General features: G+C 31.3%; 2 protein-coding genes across 10 annotated transcripts in view; one reads left to right on the forward strand and one right to left on the reverse strand.

Moving 5' to 3' along the window:
• Nucleotides 1-260: 260 nt before the first annotated feature.
• Nucleotides 261-7,141, forward strand: LOC132749120 (type-1 angiotensin II receptor-associated protein-like; the record flags this gene model as incomplete). The annotated part of the gene is given in 4 exon segments (XM_060738805.1): nt 261-363; nt 1,893-1,926; nt 2,284-2,408; nt 3,688-7,141. Coding segments are annotated over 4 exon segments (390 nt in total), but the record flags the coding sequence as incomplete, so codon positions are not given.
• Nucleotides 7,142-12,938: 5,797 nt separating this feature from the next.
• The window catches only part of LOC132749123 (rap1 GTPase-activating protein 1-like), a 230,017-nt gene continuing 215,094 nt past the window's right edge, over nt 12,939-27,861 (reverse strand). For 4 of the 9 annotated variants that reach the window (XM_060738809.1, XM_060738808.1, XM_060738812.1 and 1 more), the window contains 5 exons: nt 25,742-25,846; nt 24,300-24,414; nt 21,134-21,236; nt 19,787-19,872; nt 12,939-19,095 (listed from right to left, as the gene is read on the reverse strand). In XM_060738809.1, the coding sequence (XP_060594792.1) occupies nt 18,985-19,095; nt 19,787-19,872; nt 21,134-21,236; nt 24,300-24,414; nt 25,742-25,846 (520 nt within the window). In that variant the 3' untranslated portion in view covers nt 12,939-18,984. The remainder of the gene's footprint in view (nt 19,096-19,786; nt 19,873-21,133; nt 21,237-24,299; nt 24,415-25,741; nt 25,847-27,861) is intronic. The other 5 variants (XM_060738816.1, XM_060738815.1, XM_060738817.1 and 2 more) reach the window with 3 other exon arrangements.

Genomic DNA, 27,861 nt, shown 5'->3' on the forward strand with positions numbered 1-27,861 from the left:
AATTAGTTCCTTGCAAAAGTGAAGGCAACAAGTACTGGTAAACTGTTTGGCAGCCTGCCCTGGAATAATGCAATGGTTTAACTGTGCTATGGTAACTTTAATGTAGCTTACTGTCATGATCTGAAGTGAAAACTACCAACACCACCACCAGTTGCTCACCTATTAAATAATGTTTTAAAGTTTAACGTAGGCATCTCTATTAGTGTAAGCATGAGCTGGTTTAGCGATAGTGATAACTGTGAACATGTTATATATTTCAGTTCCTGCTGTGCCATGTATTTTCTATACTTCAAGACATTATTCTTCTAGGAATTTATGAGCCTAGAGGTTATACAACTTTTGAGAGCAATCCAGCAATGCAAGGTACATTTTTTGTTTTATAGATGTTTCATCCCAGAAATAAATGTCAGATTTGAAAAATTAACATAAGTTAAATATTTCAGATACTGATTGTAGCATCCTTTATTAACTGTAATCAAGTTGGTAAGATATTCTCTGCTTGGTTATATTGGATCGTCACATAGAAAAACCCATATAGCCTTACCAACATTTCCTTGAGTAATTATTAATCGGCCCTCACCAAACTTTATATAAAAAAAGATATTTTGAATCTCAAGTTTGTTTACAAAAACTGCTTGACAGGAGTAAAGCAAGTGGGAAACAAGCTGTCTTATCAACCAATGGATCACATGTTTTGTATTTCAATTGTACAATATATTTGAGTGACTAAACCTGCAATGGCAGGGTTAGCTAGATCAAAATTTTAGGGAGAAGTGACTTCTCCCTCCAGCTGATTTAGGGAGAAGTGAGGAGACTTTAGGGAGAAGTTGGGAGACATATTAGGCCTCATCTGGAAAATTATATGTTAGGAAACTTTAAAAACCAGAAAAGAAATCAGAAACTGAGAGGACTCAAACAAAACAATTCTACTATAAATCAACTTTTCTTAAAAATGTATAGCAATACTCTTAGCAAACACATTATTTACATATACTGTATACATGTAGTGAGTATGTTTAGTTGGTAACAATATTCAGGGCAGATAAAGCAGTGCCACTTGCCATTAGCAATGAGTCGGACTGGTCATCGTCTATAATTTTCATTTAGCACTTTGCCCAAAAGCCAGAATGTTAAAGACTTTTTTAATTTTGCATTATCAGCATGTTTTCTTTACGGAGTTCAATTAATTAATAAAATATAAGATACAAATTTTCACATAATTTCTACAGATTAGTGCTCCGAAAGTTTTTAACAATCAAGTTTTTCGAACATAACCACACCTTTAAGATTGTTTATTGTTTATCTTTACTTGCCAAAACACCGCAATAATTATCGACAATTATGTATATGCAGGTGTCTTTAATTATGCAATCGGCGAAAATTGATTGAATCTGTCACCGTTTAGTTTAATTGTCAACAAATAGCCGCAGTCTGTAAGTGTGTCGCCGATTGGTCAATGCAAATAACCGTAGATACAACGTGCGTTCTGATTCGTCAATCACGTGAATACATAATGAGAAAGATATACATAGTGAACTCTTGCCTTGCGGCGTGTGTTAGACTTTGTTGATGTTGACACGCGTTTTTAACTACCGAATTAATGGTAATTTGTTGTAATTGAGAAATAAACAAATTGTTAACAGATCTAGCGTCGTAAATAGGTATGACAGATCATTAAAATAATCGGGCGACTTCAAAATCGCTTTGAAGATTGTTATAGGCGAAGTCGTTGATCGCCCAAGTCACCCCCTAGCTCAAGCCCTGAATGGTAGTCTTGTTTGTTATATAGATCTGTCAATATAGTTATAGTGATCACAAAGTTAAGATTGTTTTGTCCTAGGCAGTTAAAAAAATTTTACATTTAAAAAAAAGTTACCATTGTTGTATTTCAGGCACTCCCAGGAATGAATATAGATTTTCTCTAGGGTAATTTATTTTTAGTTTATTTTACCATGTATGCAAAAAAGATATAGTTATATGTAACACTTGTTATAAATAATTCTCATTGTATTACCGGTATTAAAACTTTACAACAGGGTTAAATAGGGTATTATACATAGTAATAATAAATAATTAAAATTTAAAGCTCAAATAAATGCATTATCATTAATTTGAACCTATTAAATCATAGTCTTCTAAACCTGTGTGTATGATTCCCATAATAATTGCCAAAAAATGTTTGGATATAGAATCCATTTAAAAGAAAAAAAGTAAGGTCCTATGGGCTTTAATTACAGTTGTGATATTCTATGACATTGAAGAAATAACGTTTTTCTCTTTTAGAATGGCGATAGTAAATCTGATAGTGAAGCCTATAACAGCATTCCTGTTGTACAGAATATATCGTGATCGAGGAGGTTCATACTCCGACTTTAACATTCCAGGTGTTGGCAATCTTCCAGGATTTGGTATGTATTTCCTTCCTTCTTTTAGGTTAAGTTAAGGGCTCAAGTAAACTTTATAAATAACAGATGTAAAATTGGGCAGTTGGATCACTGCTTGATTGAATGATTCAATAGGAGGAGTAGTTACAAGTTGTGCTGGAACTTTGTGGCATTCATAGCATGATTCTGTATAAACTAATCAATATGCAGTCCAGGGTGGGTGCTCATATAATATATAGTAACTGTTATCAAAAGATTGCACCCTAGATATACTGTCTGAGACATGATGTGGCCATATATCCCTTGTATCTAGGTAATAATTTACCATAGCACCAGTTGGTGAAGATATGACACTAATAAATCTGACTAGTAGATAAATTGTGTACACATAGAGGACATATACCACAATAAAACTGCTTTCTTATCATTTCCTCATAGCAGTTATGTAAGAAATAAGAATTGTTGTGTGTATTATAATTATTTTAGTGCTGAAATCTCCCTGACTCAAGGTACATGTAGTCAGCTAGTTATGTGAAGGGCATCACACAAATTGTCACATGAAAATTGTAAGAAAACATCTAGTATATAGAATTCCTTGTCCATCTTTTATATAATGTGAACAATGGAAGACTACTGGGATCCTTCATATTACAGGACAAAAATATGATGTTTTATCATTGTAACTTTTAAAACCAAAAAAAGGAATGAAATTTTACACAATTGATTTTGGGTTCTTATTTCTAGTAAATATTTGTGTATCAAAATTCAACATTTGATTACTAAAAGCATCTTCAAAGTATCGCATAAGAGGAAAACAAAAACGTTTAGACAACTCAATTTACAAGACATTGTGTTTCATTATATTTTAAAGTAGTGAACACCAAGAGAACTTTGATTGATGAATGGCAAATCCAAGTTGTCACTAAAATTAGACACGACAACCACAGCTGTTATGAGGAATTGTGTATATGGGGTGTGAGGGCAATAAAACACCAGTTACACAGCCTATAATATTGATTATTCATAAATCATTATATTCAGTTATTTTCTTCTTTTTTTTTCATTTTTCAAAACACAAAAGAGTATAATAACAGTTATCACAGAATATTGTCTGTAAAAAGATAGAAATGGACTTGCTTTTGAAGTCCAATGCCTTCAGGGGTAAGGTCAAAGAAAAGAAATAGAAGAAACCAATCAAGATAATGAGAAACTTGAGGAATTTGATTAAGTTCCATTATATTTAGTACTTCAATCTTGGTTTCACTAACACGTTAATTCTAAAATGATTTTTTTTGAAATTCAGGTGGCAGTCCGCAGCATAGCGCATATGAGAATATTGATACACCAGCTCCCACTAACTCTGGAGGAATGGATGATCACCAGCCATATGAGACCGGCCAACAGCCTTATACAGGCTCAGAGAAACATTAGTCATCACCATTGCCATAGTAACATTAATACATTTCAGTTCCCATTTGCACATGTTCATTACCTCTTAAATGATTTTGTTTGACTGCAATGAATTGTACAAATTGTCCTTTCTCAATGGTATTAATTCTTATATAGCCTTTTAAATGGATAGAATTAACAAAAGAATGGAGGAAAAATTGTCCCAGTGACAAGTAAGAGAGGTTGTATCATAAATGCTTTTTTGTTCTCATATATAAATTTTTAATTTTTTTTTTTTGTAAATACAGAAGGTTGTCTGTGAGAGCTAAATTTTATCTTAGAATACAAAGAAGTATTTCTGTTTCAGATATGAATCCATTTTAAAATGTGCAGTCATTTTTTTTTGTTTTTGTTTTTTCCACGTTTTGAGAAATTGATTAAAATAAGAATACAGAAATAGATTAAAAGTTTTAGTTATAATGTACTATAGTTTAGTTAATTATATACTGATTGACTGCTGACGTGGGTATAAAGGTTGATATATTGTGCAGGTAAAATTAACTACTAACATATATATATGGGGATGTAGATTTTCTAGTGTAGTTTGCTGTAACAAACAATGATCAGCTTTTGTCATTAGTATAGAGGCAGACAGACATACACTTCTGTCTAACTAGGCTCTATACCTGTTAGTTGACCAACTTCAGATTTTCTTGATATCTCAAAAAAAATTGATAATGTACAACTCAAAAACTGGAAACAGGACAATTTATTTAAGAAATTCAGTTATGGATTAGAGAGCAATTTTGAATTCTGTCAAAAGATAAAGATCAGCAAAATATTTTTAAAAAATTGTCATACTATATAAGACGTTTTTGTAGACGTTTGAATTGAACTGTTGTCATGTGTAAACCTTGTGGAGTTGAACAATGCCGGCAAAATTCTAGTTCAGTATTGTTAGATTGTAATTTGTTTAGACAGCAGTAAAGATAGTGTTATAGTTCATACATATATTATCAGATTGTTGTTATTTATAGAATTGCTTCTAATGCATTCCAATATCACAAGTTTTTTTTATAACTTACCTGTCTCATTATTTATAGAAGTATATTTGTTTATCTTAATCATTCCATGGTGTTTGCACATATTATAAATCTGCATTATTGTTTTTCTGTATATTGTACATGGGTATAGTTTTGAACAATCATTTTATTATAGACAATGTTTACCAAAAGTTATATACAACACAGATTTTAAGTGTGAAGTTGATGACACATAGAATACTTAACAGTTACTCTAATCTTACAAAGAATTCCCCCACCCCCAAAATAAACTCCATCAAAAAATGAATGTATCAGTCGACCTTTTCACATATAGTTAAAAACAGTTTATATTTAAAGTAAACTTCTTTGAAGACATTTGAAGTGTCAATTATCAAAAAGGTACATTTTGAATATGATCAAAATTTATAGACAGATGGCCAATTCTGTAGGTGGAGAAGACCTACATGGTCTGTATCAGTCAATGAAATGATCTCTATATGTACTTATATAGGCAACATACATGTCCATGCTTGTGTACTGCTATTCAATGAATTTCTTCTCATTTTCCTTGAACCGTAAAAATATTCTCGCCTTTATTATATCATTTTTGGAAAATTGGTTGCCGCAATAAGAAGCATCTGTTAAAAGTGAAGTAAATCTAAAAATGTACTTAATGATCGTATGCATAATGGTGAGAGATGATTCACATTTCATTTTGACAATCATTCTACATCATTTATAGAAATCAAAATGAGAATAGATATACCATTAGATATAATTCAGAAATAATATTTACAGTGTTTGGTTTACATGAAGGTTTGTAACAAAAAATGTTGATATACTACTGACAGTTTGGAGTATCATAAAATCTACATAATCTCTACAGTCCTTTATATAACTTGTTCTGATCTATAACTGAAGATAATCATATAGTTATAATTGTTTTAATGGTAAAAGAGGAGTTCAATATATGTATGTTAAATGTTAGTTTTTATGTATTGAATTTTATTAGAAGTTTACATTATTCAATTTATTCACTATGTGTATTACTGAATTTTCATTTTAGTTATGGTTTAGATAAATACCCTTGTTGATATTGTTCATGTTTGTCAATTTAAGAAGGTTTCTTTATTGGTTTTTTTTTGCATAGTACATGTAATGTGTGACTTTTCTGACTACATGAATTTTCAAAATCTTTTAACGTGGGAAATATTTGGAAAGAATTTTGAAACATATTTCATGATATACAAGATAGATTGTGGTAATAAATATAATCTTATTAAACAAGCAATTTTGTTGTATTACAAAAATTATATATACATGTATATTGATATTGTCTACATGTATGTACTTCACTTAATTTAAAGTGATAATTTATAGTGATACTCTAATGATATTTCTTCTATTTTATATACTCTTGTACTATAAAACATGGGTAAAGAGTTTTACTGAAGACTTCAAATTAGTTTGTGATAACTTGCAGTACTTATTGTTAACATAATGAATGGTGTTTTTTGAAAATATAGTACAATGTTTTATAATGGTAACAAGTATAGTAGTTTAGTTTGTTAAAGCATTATTTATTAATATATTACCTGATGGTGAAGGGGTTATATATGTATTATATTGTATTTTACCACATGAGCTTTCTAGTCAATATGTGTTTCTAAAACTTTAATCTATACTGTGTTTTATATATGATAATGCCTTCACAATTGATGTTAATTGGTTTGTTCTGTGTCTAAATGTATGAAAAAGCATAATAATGAAGAAATTGATTAGATTTTTGAAAAGTAAAAGATAATATGAGCCACATCACGACAAAACCAACTTGGTGCGTTTGCGACCAGCATGGATCCAGACCAGCCTGCGCATCCCCGCTGTCTGATCAGGATCCATGCTGTTTGCTATTAGTTTCTCTACTTGTTATAGGGTTTGTAAGCGAGCAGCATGGATCCTGATCAGAATGCGCGAAAGCGCAGACTGGTCTGGATCCATGCTGGTCGCAAATCCACTATGTTGTTTTTGTCATGACGCAGCTCATATTACATAAATTAGGGAACAGAGGTTTTTTATCTCACAAGTACTGTACAGCAAACATGTTCATTCTGATACACATCATAATTTGTATTAATGAGAACAGTGCTGATATAGAAACCAAACATGTCAAGATCTAAATAGCTTCTTTCAACTATATTTCATACCCCACAAAATTGCTGAAATTAAAGATGTTCTCAAATAGAATTCTTGTCTCATTAATGTGCAATATTATAGGATTGATGTAAGTTAATATTTCAGTTTGTTCATAGTTATGCTCATTAATGATTGTTTTTAGACCTATGAAAATTGGAATTTATGAGTAAATGCTAGGAGACAACTGCTAGTCCTACATGTATATAACTTGAATTTATAGTGTTATATAGAATTATTATACAAGTCTTGGAAAGAATTAGACAACTGCTAGTCCTACATGTATATAACTTGAATTTATAGTGTTATATAGAATTATTATACAAGTCTTGGAAAGAATTAGACAACTGCTAGTCCTACATGTATATAACTTGAATTTATAGTGTTATATAGAATTATTATACAAGTCTTGGAAAGAATTAGACAACTGCTAGTCCTACATGTATATAACTTGAATTTATAGTGTTCTATAGAATTATTATACAAGTCTTGGAAAGAATTAGACAACTGCTAGTCCTACATGTATATAACTTGAATTTATAGTGTTATATAGAATTATTATACAAGTCTTGGAAAGAATTAGACAACTGCTAGCCCTACATGTATATAACTTGAATTTATAGTGTTATATAGAATTATTATACAAGTCTTGGAAAGAATTAGACAACTGCTAGTCCTACATGTATATAACTTGAATTTATAGTGTTATATAGAATTATTATACAAGTCTTGGAAAGAATTAGACAACTGCTAGTCCTACATGTATATAACTTGAATTTATAGTGTTATATAGAATTATTATACAAGTCTTGGAAAGAATTAGACAACTGCTAGTCCTACATGTATATAACTTGAATTTATAGTGTTATATAGAATTATTATACAAGTCTTGGAAAGAATTAGACAACTGCTAGTCCTACATGTATATAACTTGAATTTATAGTGTTATATAGAATTATTATACAAGTCTTGGAAAGAATTAGACAACTGCTAGTCCTACATGTATATAACTTGAATTTATAGTGTTATATAGAATTATTATACAAGTCTTGGAAAGAATTAGACAACTGCTAGCCCTACATGTATATAACTTGAATTTATAGTGTTAATAAAAAAGTAGCCATTAATAAAAACAATCAATATTATATAGAATTATTATACAAGTCTAGGAAAGTATTATAATACGATCCTTAAGAGAATTATGTAAAATTTCTAACACAAGTGTTATGGTAGTTTATATGAAATCTCAATGAATATTAGAATCTTTTTATTGTTGCATTATATTATAAAACCGCAAAAAAGTTATATTTATTTTTAAGATTATTGAAAGTTGTAACATATGTTACAGGTAAAAATCAGCATAGTCATTTAGTAAAACCTTTCAGCATAATTCCTCTGTATTAAAAAAAGAATCAAAAAGATAACATTTATACAGCTTATTTGAAAGCAGTGTTATACTAACTGCCAGTACAGACATATCAAGCTATAGGGTAGCTGTTTAAAGCTGTAACAGGCTCTGCTAACTTGCTGATGAAAAATAGTTACCCTCAAGGTGGATATTAAGGTCTGTACCAGTAACTAGTTTTGATTCCTTTACTTGCATAGCAGTAAGATAACATTTTCAAGGACCAATGCCAACTGTATAAAGTTTTTATCTATTCTCATATTCACATGAAACAGTGATTATGTGGCAGTAGAATTTTCGTATATATTGTACTTCACTTTATCTTAAGTAAATATTCAAGTCATGACTATTATACAGTATTCTTAATTCTTTAAAACTTATTCTTTACATTTATTCTTTTGTATTTTCCATTTTGTTTTGTTTTTAATAATACATGTACTTTAGGGCCCACTATTTTACATCATTTAGCTTACTGTATATTATCCAGAAACAAGCTTAAATACTACTGTTTCTTTCATATTTATTTTACTACAGTACCACATATGCAATACATTTGTAGGTCTTCAGGCTACGCATTATTTTGATTACATAAAACTGTATTTTTTTGTGTAAACACTTTGTGCCTGTTTTTAAATATTGAAATAATAGGAAGCGTTATTAATTTGTATGTTCAGTCTAAAATTACTATACAATAATAGGGGAAACTTTTAATCCTGTTGAGTGTCTGAATGGAATAAAAATTTCTTACATCATTCTTGTAAATCACAAATAGAAAAAAAAATACAGATGATGAAACACAAATATGTTTAAGTTTTCAGATTATTGAAGTACTCTCTATTTTATTCCATGTTTATACGTTCTACATTAAAACCAATTACTCTGTGCAATATGTGTACTGTGATAATTAGCTAAAAATAAAACAGTATGCAGTTTCTACAACTTGTTGTATGTTCTTCATTAAACACAAATTGTATCATGTATATAACTTTACCTGTAACAGACACCATGTATTGTTTATTTGTGACTTCAAACTTCTCTATGCAACTCACTTTGTTTTGTCGACTTTAAACAAAGTCCTGCTCCCTGTTGGCCAAACAATGCTTGATAACAAGAGTTGCATTAGATCTATTTACCAAAGTGCATTAAAAAGTCCGAAATGATGGCAACTTTTAGCAGAAAAATGGTAACATCACTATGATTTTATTGCTAAACAAGTTTACAGAAGTAAGCCTACTGAAGGGATATCAAGATCAAATTTAAATCTAGAAGTAAGTTTCCTCCCGGTGTATATTACATCACTTGTTGGTAAGATAAAATCAGATGTCACCTGACATTATGATGAACTTGTTTCTTAGAAGACAGTGGTACATCACTTGTATAATAAATAAGCCTGGTTTTAAATCATACCAAGACAGTAAAGGTCACATGGCATTTCTTTGCCCCAACTTTAGGGGGGGGGGGGCATTTATATTTACCCATGTCCATCTGTCCGTCCATCCGTTCTCTTTTGTGTCACACGTATTTCAAAAAGGATTTGACCTAGAGTCCTGAAACTTTACAGGAATGTTGATCAGCATATGTAGTTGTGCACCTGGGTATTTTCGTGTGGATTTATTTAGTATTTTAGAGTTATTGCCCTTGACTTAGTAAAAATTTGCAATTTTCAACTTGTGTCCCATGTAACTCAAAAAGGATTTGACCTAGAGTCATGAAACTTTACAGGAATGTTGATCAGCATGTGTAGTTGTGCACCTGGGTATTTTCGAGTGGATTTATATAGTATTTTTAGAGTTATTGCCCTTGACTTAGAATTTGTTTTGCAATTTTCTACTTGTGTCGCATGTAACTCAAAAAAGATTTGACATAGTCATGAAACCTTACGGGAATGTTGCTCAGCATACCGGTATGTAGTTGTGCACCTTGGGTTTTGCTTGTGAATTTATCCAGTATTTGTAAAGTTATTGCCCTTGACTTGGTAAAAACCATTTTATTATGTTGTGTTATTTGTTCCTTGAGTGCTTGAGTTAGAGTCAACCAACTTTGCAGGAATAATGATCAACATCACTAAATTACAGGAATAATGATCAACATCACTGTGAAGCTATGCACCTGGGACTTTGCATGTGGATTTTTTTCAGTTTTGTTAGAGTTATTGCCCTTGACTTACAGTAGTAAAAATTTGCAATTTTCAACTTGTTCATCATGCATACCTCAAAAAGTATTTGACTTGTAGGCCTGAAAGTTTACAAGAATGTTGGTCAGCATGTTTACTTATGTACATTGGGTTATGCTTGTGGATTTATTCAGTATTTTTAAAAGTTCTTGCCCTTTACTTAGTAAAAGATTTTTAGTTTTCAACTTGTGGCACATATAGTCCAAAAAATATTTGACCTAGTCCCAAGATTGACAGAACAGTGGTGTGTGGGGGCACCTGTGTCCTATGGACACATTTCTAGTTTCAGCTTGTGGAGGACGACCTCCGGTGCCCCTGTGTTATTCTGGCACAAGTTGACACCAGAGTAGAACCACCAACATTCCGTAGGCTAGCTTCCTCATATGCTAGAGCACTTATCAGTGATGGGTTTGAAACCCACAGAGATGAGGGAGAATGTGGTTTGATATCAAATACATTAATCACTAAGAATCATCAATCCAAATATCTATCAGACCTGTTCACCCCTTTAAATGCTAGTCAGTACTCTAAAAGTATTTTGTCTGTCTTCTAGAAGTCTTTAATTTTAAATGAAATTTTACCTATTTATCGTGCAAGAATGAATAAATTATACACAAACATCAGAATAGTATGTGTATTTTTCTTTAAAACAAGAGCAAGAATAGCTTTTATTAGCTCACCAGAGCCGAAGGCTCAGGGTGAGCTATTAGTATCAAAGGGGGATACTCCGGCGTCTGTCGTCATGCGTCAACAATCGTCTTCTTCTCTGAAACTACTGGGCAGATTTACTTCAAATTTGGTCTGTAGCATCCTTGTGACAGTCACACTTGAATTTGCTCATGTCATTCCAATTGGCCCCTTTTAGGGGTCAGCAGAGCTAAAAATAGAAAAACCTTTAAACATCTTCTTCTACAGAACTAATGGATGGATGATCACCAAACTTTGTCTGTAGCATTCTTGGGTAGTGTTTTATCAAGTTTGCTCATATTAATTTGATTGGCCCCTTTTAGGGGCCGCAAAAGCTAAAAATAGAAATACCTTTAAATGCCTATTTCTAGAGAACTAATTGATGGATGATCACCAAACTTTGTCTGTAGCATTCTTAGGTAGTCTTTTATCAAGTTTGCTAATATTATTTTGATTGGCCCCTTTTAGGGGTCTCTAGGACTAAAAATAGAAAAACCTTTAAACATCTTCTCCTACAGAACTAATTGATGGATGATCACCAAATTTTGTTTGTAGCATTCTTGGGTAGTCTTTTATCAAGTTTGCTCATATTAATTTGATTGGCCCCTTTTAGGGGCCGCTTAAGCTAAAAATAGAAATACCTTTAAATGTCTATTTCTACAGAACTAATGGATGGATGATCACCAAACTTTGTCTGAAGCATTGTTGGGTAGTCTTTTATCAAGTTTGCTCATATTATTTTGATTGGCCCCTTTTAGGGGCCGCTAAAATTAAAAATAGATATACATTTAAACATTTATTGCTACAGAACTAATTGATGGATGATCACCAAACTTTGTCTGTAGCATTATTGGGTTGTCTTTTATTAAGTTTGCTCATATTAATTTGATTAGCCCCTTTTAGGGGCCGCTAAAATTAAAAATAGAAATATGTTTAAACATCTTCTCCTACAGAACTAATTAATGGATGATCACCAAACTTTGTCTGTAGCATTTTTGGGTAATCTTTTATCAAGTTTGCTCATATTCATTTGATTGGCCCCTTTTAGGGGCCGCTAAAGCTAAAAATAGAAAAACCTTTAAACATCTTCTACTTCAGAACCAATTGATGGATGATCACCAAACTTTGTCTGTAGCATTCTTGGGTACTCTTTTATCAAGTTTGCTTATATTTATTTGATTAGCCCCTTTTAGGGGCCACTAAAGCTAAAAATAGAAAAAACCTTCGAACATCATTTCCTACTGAAATAATTGAAAGATGATCACCAATTTTTGTAGCATTCTTAGGTAGTCTTTTATCAAGTTTGCTCATATTAATTTGATTAGCTTGGTTTAAGCTAAAGCTTAAATACCCCAGGTCATTGCATTTTTTCAAATTATTGTTTAAACATATTCTATGCTCAAATTTAATATTCGAATATATTGACATTCTAACACTGAAAAGCAGTTGTTTCTGGTGAGCGACTCAGGGCCATCATGGCCCTCTTGATGATGGCCCTATTGTTATTATAATTGACAGAAGTACCAAGTATACCGAAAGGTTCACCTCCACATTACACAAATGGGTTTGATTGTACATTTACTGACAAACACTGGGCAATGTGTGGTCAGTTTAGCTGACAAATAATATTATATTTTAAAAGAAACAAATAAGAAAACAACAATATGAAATATAATCAGCTTTTAATATCAATCATGTTAACAAGATAAAACAGTCTTCATAATGAAAATAATCATTTCAAAAATATCTCTCTACATAAAAACATACATGTATACATCTGTAAGTTCAATAACATGTTTAATGCAATTTAGCCACATCCTCTATTTCTATATTCCATCTTTAACAGTATGTTTTTACACAGGCCTTTATAGATATAAATGGTTAGTTTGTAGGTTTTTGAATTTGGTCTTATTATTGTAGGTTTTACCAACAAGCAATTCTGTTTGGTTATTGACAAAGGGTTTTGTTTAATCCAGATTTTTTTATACTTAAGGTCAGTTTTTGACACAAGACTTTATTAGACTACACAAGAATTTACATACATGGAGGCCATGAAATATACAGTCAGTTATTGAAACAGTACCTGTAATTCATTCACTTTTACTGTATTCAATGTTGTGATGGTGTATTTATATTAATTGATCATTTGTGAGAACTATTTGTCTATTCAATTTTGATATTGAAATCTCCATGAACTGTTCTAAATTTGTGCAGAAAGTGTTACTAGAAGTTTTAAAACAAATCTCAAGTACAGCTAAGTTAGCATCATTAGTATACAATACACCTACCTAACCATATTTATATTCCCAGTAAATCTATGAAGTTATTCCGGCCATGTTTCATGACAAAAAACTGTAGTATTACAGACTTAAAACTTTAAAGGGACGCCATTTTAATTCAGTGTATACTTCTTTATTATCATTTGCAGATTGTTCCATTTCAACGGCTTTACATGATTTATGTAAATTTTTCAAATTTTATGTTTTTATTCTTATTAGATATATAACAGTAAATCAGTCATAAGCTGTAGTGTAGTACAACACTTTTAAGTAGGTTTGACGATTTTTATTGGTATTCTATATAAATATTCTAGACTTTTAATTGAAAAAAAAGTGAAAAACATTGTTTAAAAATTTGATAGAAAAAATTAATGGAGATAAAATTTAATCAAAACATATTAGGTGTACAATGTACATGTATGAGAAATGGGAACTTTTACAGCATCTAGTCATCTAGATGATGGTATGACACTCAGCAGTCTCTAAAATAATAAAATATATTGTTTATCTCTTACACTAGAGGCCTAAATTTACTGGAAAATAAAATCCTACACAAGGAAATATGCTGTTAACACTACAACATTCAGTCTATACACTGTGTGAATTGTTTAAAATGTGAAACTGACCTATTGGCTCGTTAACTCATTTGAGTTTTTTCATTGATTGTGAAAATAAATTATTAGGAATTACTTAACTTAACTAAAGTGATGATTATTCCATTAAAATGAGGTAACACTTAAATAATTAGGCCATATATAAATATTACCATATAACATTCATCATGACCATGGCAAAGTTAGTTAGAAATTGCAGAGATATACAAGCAATTAAATATTTCTAAATAACATTATCTCTAGGGTATTATTTCCAGGAGTTACAAGAGAAATCTTGAATTATCAACAGTTCACTTTGTACACTTTTCACTGTATTTAATCGTGTTTAAAACAACACAATTTTCTTAATTAACACTTAAACATTGCACATTTATTAATTGTAATTATGTCTAGTTCTACCTAATATCAAAGAAAATCATATATTACATATAATGGAACATACTGTACTTAAAAAGATCAATATTTTCATACATATAGATGAACAAAAATTTCCAATTTTTTCAACATTAATATAATGAAGCAGGTAGGTAATTTTCTATAAAGAATAAATAAGCACTATTACAGGCTTGTTGTAAACATGTACATCATAACTAATATATACAGAATAATGACTAGATTCGCACTATATACAACATTTAAATCAGTTCTATATACATAAATAGGGATTAAAAATATCAACAAAAAATACATTATTTTTATTTTGGCATTATCAGCATTATGAAACAATGATGGTGAATGGTTTATTGTAATTGTTGTTATCATTACAATGATGATGATGATGATGACGATGACAAATATGACTAATCAAAAAATAAAATGCCCTTAAATACTCAATGAAATTTAAAGGCAGTAAAATATTTCTAACTTTAGACCACCCACGGAAAAAAATGTTTGCTCCCAACTTCCTATTCATACTTTTTAGTTGGTTTGTATTTAAATTCTCTTATTTCTGCTGAGTACATAATATCATACATAATGTTCATTTAAAATAACACAACCATGTATTTCTAATCTAAGGGCATGTATCAACTGAGGAAGCTGAATAAAGTGAAACATGTTTTGATACTTAAACTTGTGTTGGTTTTTGATCCAATTGTTCTAATCTTAGAAATCTTGCTAAAAAGAAAGGAAAAGTTTGTTTTTCAGTAAACAAGAGGGCCATGATGGCCCTGAGGTCGCTCACCTGTATAAAGGCCCCCCCAACCCCCAACGTTGCAGGGCCAATTTAACCCAAGGGCTTTTATTTGCACAAACTTGGTAGACACCAATAAGAAGATGTTTCATGCTAAACATCTAAGCTCTAGCTCATTGGGCTTTTTAAAAGAAGATTTTTTTTAAGTTTTTACTATACACATATAGTTAAAAACAATGACACCCCTGGGGCCGGGCCAGTTTTGACCCCAGGGCTTTTATTTAAACAACTTTGCAGACACTTACTAGAAGATGTTTCATGCTTAATATCTAAACTCTAGCTATTTGGGTTTTTTCAAAGAAGATTTTAAGTTTTTGCTATACACATATAAAGAAAATCAATGACCCCCGGGGCGGGGCCAATTTTGATCCCAGGGCTTTTATTTGAACAAACTTTGTAGACACTCACTAAAAGATGTTTCATGCTTAATATCTTAACTCTAGCTATTTGGGTTTTTTCAAAGAAGATTTTTTAAGTTTTTGCTATACACATATAAGGAAAATCAATGACCCCCGGGACGGTGCCAATTTTGACCCCAGAGCTTTTATTTGAACAAACTTGGTAGACACCTATTAGAACATGTTTGATGCTAAATATCTTAGCCATAGCTCTTTGAGTTCTTTAAAAGAAGATTTTTTAAGTTTTTACTATATGCATATAGGGAAAATCAATGACCCCCCGGGGCGGGGCCAATTTTGACCCCGGGGCGGGGCCAATTTTGACCCCAGGGCTTTTATTTGAACAAACTTGGTAGACACTTATTAGAACATGTTATATGCTAAATATCTTAGCTTTAACTCTTTTGGTTCTTTAAAAGAAGATTTTTTAAGTTTTTACTATATGCATATAGGGAAAATCAATGACCCCCCGGGGCGGGGCCAATTTTAACCCCAGGGCTTTTATTTAAACAAACTTGGTAGACACCTATTAGAACATGTTTGATGCTAAATATCTTAGCCATAGCTCTTTGAGTTCTTTAAAAGAAGATTTTCTAAATTTTTACTATATGCATATAGGGAAAATCAATGACCCCCTGGGGCGGGGCCAATTTTGACCCCAGGGCTTTTATTTGAACAAACTTGGTAGACACCTATTAGAACATGTTTGATGCTCAATATCTTAGCCATAGCTCTTTGAGTTCTTTAAAAGGAGATTTTTTAAGTTTTTACTATATGCATATAGGGAAAATCAATGACCCCCAAGGGCGGGGCCAATTTTGACCCCAGGGCTTTTATTTGAACAAACTTGGTAGACACTCATTAGAACATGTTTGATGCTAAATATCTTAGCTCTAGCTCTTTGGGTTCTTTAAAAGAAGATTTTTTAAGTTTTTACTATATGCATATAGGGAAAATCAATGACCCCCCGGGGCGGGGCCAATTTTGACCCCAGGGCTTTTATTTGAACAAACTTGGTAGACACTCACTAGAAGATGTTTCATGCCAAATATCTAAGCTCTAGCTCTTATGGTTTTTTAAAAGAAGATATTTAAAGTTTTTTCTTTCGGTTGCCATGGCAACCAGAGTTCTGCATGGAATTAAATTCTTTGAACAATTTTTAAAGGTGACCACCAAAGGAACATTCCTGTGAAGTTTGGATGAAATTGGCTTAGTGGTTTATGAGGAGATGTCATTTAAAGTAAAAGTTTACGGACGGACGACGGACGGACGGATGGACGACGGACGGACGCCGGACGAAAAGCGATCACAAAAGCTCACCCTGTCACTTTGTGACAGGTGAGCTAAAAAATTTAGACCAGTACAATTACCGGTTGAACAGTAGAAGTTGAAAGCAAACAATATTTAAGGCCGAGGTGAAGCATGGTCTTCAAGAAGTAATGGAGGAGTTTCATCATGAACATTAAATCAGTGTTCCAGCCTTTAAATGGACTTGTGGATTTTCTCAAATACCAATATCACTAGATTTGATCAATGTTACAAACTAAGACTACTAGTCTTGTTCATTCCCCCCCCCCCCCATCATGTTAACCCCTGTATATTATCTCACTTAGCTGTTCTATTCAATATTTAATTGACTTATTATATAAACAGCCTATTTTGACATAATAAATCAATGTTAGGAAGTAAACTGTATATAATTCATGTTGTATTTCATGATGACAGGCCAGACTTTAACCACAGATAGCAGCAAAAATCATATTAACATCAAAAAGCACCATTTTGAAAAATCCTTTACAATTATCATGTTTTAACTTGAATCTCAAGATTTTGATTGGATGTTTCTGGGTATCATTTTTATATTGACCAATAAAATAGCTTCATTCATAGTTTAATAACAATCAGTTCTCTTGAAAGCCAAATAAGTACATTTTTCACAATTAAACTAACATTTTCATCATTATATAATAAGCATATAAATGTTGTTTTTTTTTTAATTTAATCAATATTAAAGAGTAACATCACTAACTCAAAACAAATTGCTTCTGAAGTCAAATTTCAGGTTTCATGCAGCATATATATATTTCAAGTATTGTAATCTCTTATTACATAATCAATTTGAGATTCTGATAAACCCTGTATATAATACTAAACTGTCTTATTCAATTTTATAAATCTTGTAAATCAATAAAAAATGTTACAATATAATGTTTTACATTTTTCAATACAAAATTCATAAATAATAATGCTAAAAGTATCAACAAAATTAATTTTCATTGCACTGGTTAATAATAAATGTAATAGTGTACCAAATGTGTACATGTATCAAGGAAGGAGACCTATTTACATAATTATATGGATTTTTAAAGTTTTTTTTAATGTCTTCTTACAATCTGAACCTAATATTGTAAACTATCATTGTTTTTATTTTTTATATCTTCAGTTGGAAAAAAAATTCTTGGCTTATTTTATACATGCACTTTGTACTGGTGGCAGCTCACTAGTTATAGTCCTTTATAAACTACCCCTAAACTTTTTAAATGGACATACCCAGCTGACTATTTTGGGACTGTCCATTATCAATTTTGGGGATATCAAGATGAAAGTTTGAAATTGATCAGCCCTGGTCAGACTGTACATATATATATACATGCTAGTCTGGCCTTCACTTCCAGAAGATTAACAGCTTTTCTTACAAAATTTCATTATATCCCCTGTAGAGAAATGAATTTCTCTACATATAAAAATTAAACCCTGCATGAACCATTTTAAGCAAAGGTGGGTAAACATTATCACAATAGCTCAGTACCGGTATGTTGGTAAATTTGTTTATTTTACTTGACTCTATTTTTGATTCATTTCATTTTACTTTGTCAAGAAATTAAAAATTTAGTCGAGTGCCAACATGATGTGTACAATCCTGTTAGTTCATAAACAAACCCCATTCTTTAAAGCTAACAGAATTAGTCCAATTATATAGCTTACAAACAGGATAATTTATCAACAATATTTGCCACAGGAAGTCTTGTATATTGTATACACCGGTTGCCACAGGAAGTCTTGTATACACCGGTTGCCACAGGAAGTCTTGTATCTTGTATACACCGGTTGCCACAGAAAGTCTTGTATACACCTGTTGCCACAGAAAGTCTTGTATACACTGGTTGCCACAGAAAGTCTTGTATACACTGGTTGCCACAGGAAGTTTTGTATCTTGTATACACCAGTAATCAAACATGGGCCTCTTCACTAATTTCTATCATGTTCATTTTCAGCTGTTGTAACTCTCTCTGTGTACTTGATAACCTCTCTCGTAATTCTTTCACATCTTTCTGGCTCACCTGTAACACAAAACATTTATATAATTTTAGCAAAGTACTACAAAGTACAACATATTGAGTAGCACAGTAAATTGCACAGAATACATTTGTATTATGGTGGTGGTGTTTGTACATTGTAGTTTATCCTATCACTGCAGTAAGTCACTTTACTGCATTGTTTTTGGGCAGGCTATCGAACAGTTTACCAGTTTAAGATGCCTTGAATTTCGTAAGGTACTGTAACTTTGAATGACCATAGAAAGGAATTCATGGTTAATTGGTTAATTACCTTTACATTGTCAGTGTAACAACCATAAGTCCAACCAAACAAAACAAAAACATTGCAGCAAAAATTGTCATCCTTCAAAGTCTATATTTTTCATTTCTTATGATATCTAAACCATAAAATCTACATCACAGGAATTTATTTATTTCAACTTGTTTTTATAAACCTTAACTTGCTGGAAACTAAAGTGACCAGTACAGAGCAAGTCCAACCTGACAAAATACTATAATGTTAGAAGCTCAATTTTTGTATTTTCTTATTTCAACAACTTTTTAAAATTTATATGGACTGTTCCAGTCAAAGCAGAGCAAATCCATTTTATAAATTCAGCATGTACAGGGATAAAAGAATTTATCTTTTCTGACATTCAATAGAACCATCAATTATAATAAGTTTTATAGGAGTTAATATTACAATTTTGCTTACAACATTCTGTCTTAATAGTTCTGATTTGTCCATCTTCAAACGCTGTAATTCTATACGCATTCTCTCCATCTGTTTACCTGGGGTATCTGGCAGATAAAAAATACACTATTAATACATTATGAATATTTTAAATGTTGTTTATTATTTTGCTAACATTTTCTGCTATAAGTGTAATCATATGTCATCAGGAAATAATATAATCATGTACAACATTTTCCCAGGTTGTACAGGACATTGTTAACTAACTGGAATAAAAAATGCTGGTGACACTACTTTTACAACTGTTTAATTAGTAGTAACAACTGAATCCTACAGACAAACCACTACAGTATATTGAGCTTATTGACGTTCGATAACCTAATAGTGGCGGGCGACATAAATACAGAAATACATGATGACGTTGACAGGGGTGTAACAGCTAAAAATGTTGACCAGTCAACCAGTTCATTTAATCACTGCACATACACAGGATTTCAGCGGTTCAATTAAACAGTTGTAAATAAGGAATTAGTATTTATAGAAGGCATTAGGTAATAACATGTTATATTGTCAGCACAAATCTCAATAGCTAGAATACTAAAGATTTCCTGACATTAAACTGTTTTCTCAAACTATCTTATTGTTTCTCAATCTAAAGTTTATACAGTACAAAAATATATATTGTATGACTCAGTATCATTTCTCTAATAGACACGATACATGTAAGGAAATACCTTTGAATACATTACATAACTTTGGATTAATTTCAGGTACTTTTACCTGATTTAAGTGATCAAATAAAATTGCCATCTTATCTTTACAATTAAACTTTCATTACTTTTTAATTAAACAGAATAAAAGATCAAATAACAATAATGTCTTTATTTTATATCTACTTTAAGAAAACAGACTAAACATCCCAAGTATAAAATTACTGTTTTTTATTTTGTGGTTTTCTTTCAAATACAATGAAATGTTTCTCTGTAACAATATTGATTAGTTTAGACTGTTACATCAATAAAACACATTATCAATCCGTAACCTGTATGTTTTGAACATTTTTTCAGTAACAAGATTAGAATGCAATTAAAGCAATGTCCTTTATATACAAGTGGTCTCTGTACAATAATAGAAATAAACCATCTGTAGTTGGAGCAAGATTATTGACAATTGAAACTTTTAAGAATAATTATTCTGTTTAACTAATCTTACTTATATTTAGCATCATTAATCAGTTGATTTGTATAATCTGTATTACTTTTCAGACTAAAATCAGTATGATCATTCAGTATATCAGTAAATATTCAGTTGATTTATATAATTATTTATCATAATCTATTATCTGTTCAGCATATATAGATATCATACCTGTAGTACTAGTATCAGGACATGTACAGCACTCCTCATTGTAACTACTGGACATGAATGTTTTGATATGAGTATTTGGTGTACCCGTGGATGACATGCTCTCCTATAACACAATAATAACATAGAACATTAATACTGTACATAAATGTAACAATGAAATACATGTACAAGTAACATACCATTGTTTCATAATGTAACAATGAAATACATGTACAAGTAACATACCATTGTTTCATAATGTAACAATGAAATACATGTACAGGTAACATACCATTGTTCCACAATGTAACAATGAAATACATGTACAGGTAACATACCATTGTTTCATAATGTAACAATGAAATACATGTACAGGTAACATACCATTGTTTCATAATGTAACAATGAAATACATGTACAGGTAACATACCATTGTTTCATAATGTAACAAAATACATGTACAGGTAACATACCATTGTTTCATAATGTAACAATGAAATGCATGTACAGGTAACATACCATTGTTTCATAATGTAACAAAATACATGTACAGGTAACATACCATTGTTTCATAATGTAACAATGAAATACATGTACAGGTAACATACCATTGTTTCACAATGTAACAATGAAATACATGTACAGGTAACATACCATTGTTTCATAATGTAACAATGAAATACATGTACAGGTAACATACCATTGTTTCATAATGTAACAATGAAATACATGTACAGGTAACATACCATTGTTTCACAATGTAACAATGAAATACATGTACAGGTAACATACCATTGTTTCATAATGTAACAATGAAATACATGTACAGGTAACATACCATTGTTCCACAATGTAACAATGAAATACATGTACAGGTAACATACCATTGTTTCATAATGTAACAAAATACATGTACAGGTAACATTTCATTGTTTCACAATGTAACAATGAAATACATGTACAGGTAACATACCATTGTTTCATAATGTAACAATGAAATGCATGTACAGGTAACATATTATTGTTTCATAATGTAACAATGAAATACATGTACAAGTAACATACCATTGTTTCATAATGTAACAAAATACATGTACAGGTAACATACCATTGTTTCATAATGTAACAATGAAATGCATGTACAGGTAACATATCATTGTTTCATAATGTAACAATGAAATACATGTACAGGTAACATACCATTGTTTCATAATGTAACAATGAAATACATGTACAAGTAACATACCATTGTTCCACAATGTAACAATGATATACATGTACAGGTAACATACCATTGTTTCATAAAGTAACAATGAAATACATGTTCAGCCAACATACCATTGTTCCACAATGTAACAATTGCATAACAGCCAATATACCATCTTTTTTTACAAGTTTACTTTTTAACTATTACCACCTTTCAATTTAAAATTGTTAAGGATACAGACAGCAAATTTGTTTTTTTTCTTTTGCCACAGTTCCAAGTTACCGTCACAAGTTAAACATTTCAGACACATGGAGAGAGTCATCTGAACAGACTCCTATTGAAATTTAGCAAAGCACATAAACAATTGTTAAAACCTAACAAAACAGCAAATTTCACATTCACAATTTTTTTATGGTTTTAAACCATAAATGCTCAAATTAAGATTTATCAACATTGTTAGTTCCAAAAAGGCATTATTAATAAAGATATTACCGAATTTAACATTTCATGTAAATAAAGGGAGGTTTTGTTTGGATTTTACATCACAGCGACAAAGTATAGGTCATTTGGCGATGTTCCATCTTTTACTTGTGGAGGAAGACCTCAGGTGCCCTTCCGTGCATTATTTCAGACACGAACCGGCACCTGAGTAGAACCACCAACGTTCCGTAAGCTAGCTGGATAGCTTCCTCACATGAAAGAATCCAAAGTCCCTGTAGGAATTCGAACCCACAGCAGTGAGGGGCAAGTGGTTTGAAGTCAACAACCTTAACCATAAAGGTAGGTTATAAAAAATTGATTTTATATAAAATGAATGCACATATTTTTAGCCTCTCACAAGTTCAATTTTTACCATGGCAATGAGGGGACATCTCAAAATTGCCAAAAATCACTATTTTGCCCTAACAGAAGGGGGCACATCCCCCTTCTGGCAACCCCCTGATTTACAAGCACCGAAAAAGTGATCAATTTTTTTAGCAACATCTCTCAAACTAAAACATGTGTTTGGGGCCCAAATAGGACATTTTTTCACTATTTGAGGCCTAAAAAAGGGGGGGGGGGGGGGGGGGTCGAAAGTGCGTTGTTTCGCGTAATAAAGGGTTAACAAAAAATGATGAAAAACTTTGGAATCACCTTAAAACTAGTTTTTCCATGTTAACATAATTGTGGTCTTTCACCCAATTTTGGTGAAAAATTGTTGTTTTGTAACATTTATAATTTTTTTAGTTAACCCTTTCCCCCATGAGCATTATTTTATTTTATTGTGAAAAATGGCCATTTTCACTGAAAAGCCTCCTGTTACAAGTTCAAACTGCTATGAAACTATGAAAAATGCTTCAATAATAAACAAACTTGGCACAAATGTTGACTGGACCATTGCCTTTGTAACGACATGCTCAGTCTTAAATTTCCTGTTACCATGGCAACGAGGGGACATCTCAAAATTGCCAAAAATCACTATTTTGCCTCGATTTTTTCCATCAAAATTTATTTCAAAGTGCTGCAACTTCTCAAGGGATTGAGATAGAGTCAAAGGCTTTTCAGCGTTGGTTACACATTACATTATGATCGACTTGGGGTCATTTTTAGCCTCTCACAAGTCCAAATTTTTCTTGGCGATGAGGGGGGCCCCGCCCCCCTTCAAACCCCCCTAACAGAGGCACATATCCCCCTTCTTGCCCCCATCCCCCTTCTGGCAACCCCCTAATGTACCTTTTGGATGGGGGGCGCCGCGGAAAAAGTGCTCACTTTTTTTAAGCAACATTTCTCAAACGAAAACATGTGTTTGGGGCCCAAATAGAATATTTTTTCACTATTTCAGGCCTAAAAAAGGGGGGGGGGGTCGAGAGTGCGTTGTTTTGCGTATATATGAGGTAAAGGGTTAAGGTAAAAAACTGGGACATTTTATAACCAAAAACTTTTCTGTACTTTCACAAAAGATCTAAACTTTACAGACTTGAAGTAAATACACTGACTCACCATTCCAGTATCAGAATCTTCATGACACTGTGTATTGGTGTTTGGTGTAAAGTCCTCTAATGAATTAAAACTGGACTCCGAGTTTGATGGTGACAACTGTGGATGATGCTGAAGTCTACAAGAAAACACAGAAATATATTATAACTGTACTTCCACTTATAGTTAAAATGTTAATTTATTAACAATTCTTTGGTTAACAAAATATATATGTATATATTGCGTGCAAATTTTAGCAATTAGTTTTAATTGAAACTAAGAATATAAATGCATGGCAATAGATGTATCTACCCATAAAAGGTTAATTAAGTAAAAAAATATCCATTCAGGTATTAAGAGTTCAGGTATAAACAGACCAAGATACACTTTGTTAACTTTAAAACCAACATAAACAAGACAATATGTTTCTCTTTAGGGCAATAATTTTGATAATAGCTAGTTCGACAGATTCAACACTAATATTTTTGATGACCTTGACATTTGACCTTAACAACAAAATGACAATAGACTTGATCTATTACTAAGCATGTCACTAGTATGAAAAGGTTCTTCAAATTATAAACAGCTTACATTTGTCTCCATAATAACTTTTAAAAGACTAATAAAATCAATGTTTTATAATTTGAACTATTCCCCTTTATGTAACAAGCATGTAGCACATAATTATGTTAAAGATACAAGGTCAAATCTGATTTAACCTTGAACCTGCCAATAATCAATAACTAAACATTACTTCATACTTGTACATGTACTACTTAATTTCCTTTTGAATTTGCTTAGTTATCAGCATCTTTATCATTTTTTTGACCATTTCAGATCTCTGTATGATTTGACAAAAGAAATCAGAAAACATTTCACAGTATTTATTGTGGCCCACCACTTTAGCAACCAGTATTATTTAATTACTTTGTATACCCTTAGAATCTATTCTGTTCTAGGTAAATTAGTTCATATATTCCTAACCATTTTTCATCAATATAAAATTCTAGAAATGACTAAATTTATATGCTGCAAATATTCATGCTGTTAATGTTAATTTAGCTAAATTACCTGGTCACTATGTTGAACATAAAGTTTAGGAAAGTATATTGAGATAGGTCAGTTGAAACACTAAACCAGACACCATAGTGCATGATAAGGGAAAACTTTGACTGTTTTTTAATCTATCAAATAATAATGAATCATTGCGTAAATTAGATCACTATATCTGAAAAAAGAATTAGATTTGTATTATGAAAACACTTCCTACCAACCCCTGTCATCCCAATATAATTTCTGTAAACGTAAGTAGCACTGTCAATGCTTAGACATATTTATATCATCAGAGCTAGGTTAACTCCTTTAGAGGTTACTGTAACTCCTAAACTTTACAGAGGCAAAAACATTCTTCACTGTAAAGTTAAGTAACTCCCACTAACCATATATGGGAAGTAACTCTATCTTACCGTGATAATGATGAAGAACTACTAGGACTAGACTGGGGACTAGATGGGGCACTACCGCAAGTCCTGTAGGATGACTGGGTACTCAAACTATCCAATCGGTGTGCGCTATAAGCAACAAAAAGCATTATGGGTAAAGATTTAGGATTAAAAGGATCACATGGTAAGACTGGGGTAAGAGTAAAAACTGCAACACAAATAATGCCAGGAAATACTTACAATATTAAATACTTGCAACTATAGCTAATAAGCAGTACCTTTACATTGCAAAGTCCTTAAAAATTCATTCATATATATTTTTTCTTTACAAATAGTAAATACTTTCATATTTATACAATATTATACAGATACATGCATCATAAATGTTGAATTTAACATTATACCAGTTCTTTCTAGATTAGCTGGTGGAGACCAGATGTGCCCATAATATGTGTATTATATTTTAAAACACAAGTAGAGACCAGCTTTCTGTAACCAATCCTTATAGACTTCTCATATCTGATTATACACTAACATAAAAGATGATATTTTAACATTATAATTTTTTGGTCCATGCACTATTTTAAAATGTAAATCAATGACAAATTAATGTAATTATCACACATAGAAAATGCTGATGATGCTAATAACTCAGAATATGTGTACAATGACAATCAGGTTGTCTTAGACATAACCAAACAATCATATTTCCACAAATATAAGCTTGCATCATCTTATTTAAGCATGAAAGCACAGCCATGTCACAAAACATACATACAATGATAGTGAAAAGATGCACAGCAACACAATCAAGTGTAACATGTAGTTAACTGCAATCAAGTGTAACATGTAGTTAAATGCAATCAAGTGTAACATGTAGTTAACTGCAATAAAATGATAGATGTAGTTAAATGCAATCAAGTGTAACATGTAGTTAACTGCAATAAAATGATAGATGTAGTTAAATGCAATCAAGTGTAACATGTAGTTAAATGCTATCAAAAATGTGTAAGATTTAGTTAAATGCAATCAATTGTAAGATGTAGTTAAATGCAATCAATTGTAAAATGTAGTTAAATTCAATCAAGTGTAAGTTGTAGTTAAATTCAATCAAGTGTAAGTTGTAGTTAAATTCAATCAAGTGTAAGTTGTAGTTAAATTCAATCAAGTGTAAGTTGTAGTTAAATTCAATCAAGTGTAAGTTGTAGTTAAATTCAATCAAGTGTAAGATGTAGTTAACTGCAATCAAGTGTAAGAAGTTGATCAGCACAATCATATGTAATAGGTTGATCAATACAAAATTGTGTGGAAGATGTAGTTATTACTTTATAAATCAAAACACCAACACAAGTATGATTTATAAGTGTTTCTTCTTGTTTCTTTTATTTGTGTTTCTTCACTAAAAACTGCATAACAATATTTCGTAAAAAGACTGCATAACAATATTTCTAAGCATGATTTTTGTGATATTTATTAACAATAAAAATAATAATTCAATTTGCAAATATTTCCTGGCATCAAGCAAACTATACATAATCAGTTCATATAAAATATGTTTCCACATGTAACCTAAGTGTTGTAAAATATCAGTTATAAGTCATGTTAGTAAAATACAATAAAAACAATGCTTTAACTATCATGCTTTGAAATTCTTTTAATCTTACAGCATTCTTTATCAGAGAATACATGTATATGCATACAAAAACTGTAATATATTACCATGGTATATGAGATCTTAAGAATTTAACACCGGCTGTTGGTACAAAATATCTGACTTGAGGGAAACTAAACTAATAAAGGCACTCACAAGATTCTGCTGTGTTTGCAATTAACAATTATCACAAGACATAGATATTCCCTTCTGTAACAACAGCAAGTGTTTGATTCTTCTTTTTAATGCATATCTTATACTAATTATAGCTCAGAAAGAAATCATAAAAACAACATTTTTTTAGAGTTTTTTTTTCTTTCAATAGCGAACTTCACAACTTTATTCATAACAGCAGAATGACATCATTCTAAACAAACAACTCATTTAACAAGGTGGTAGGATGATGATGTTATTTTAAAACACAGGACTTTAATTTGCACCAGGTGTAATATGTCATTTTCCAGTACTGGATGATAAATAAAGAATCCAGTCT

Source organism: Ruditapes philippinarum, unplaced genomic scaffold (genome assembly GCF_026571515.1).
Source record: "Ruditapes philippinarum isolate M1 unplaced genomic scaffold, ASM2657151v2 ctg249_1_1_1_1, whole genome shotgun sequence".
NCBI classification, from domain to species: domain Eukaryota; kingdom Metazoa; phylum Mollusca; class Bivalvia; order Venerida; family Veneridae; genus Ruditapes; species Ruditapes philippinarum.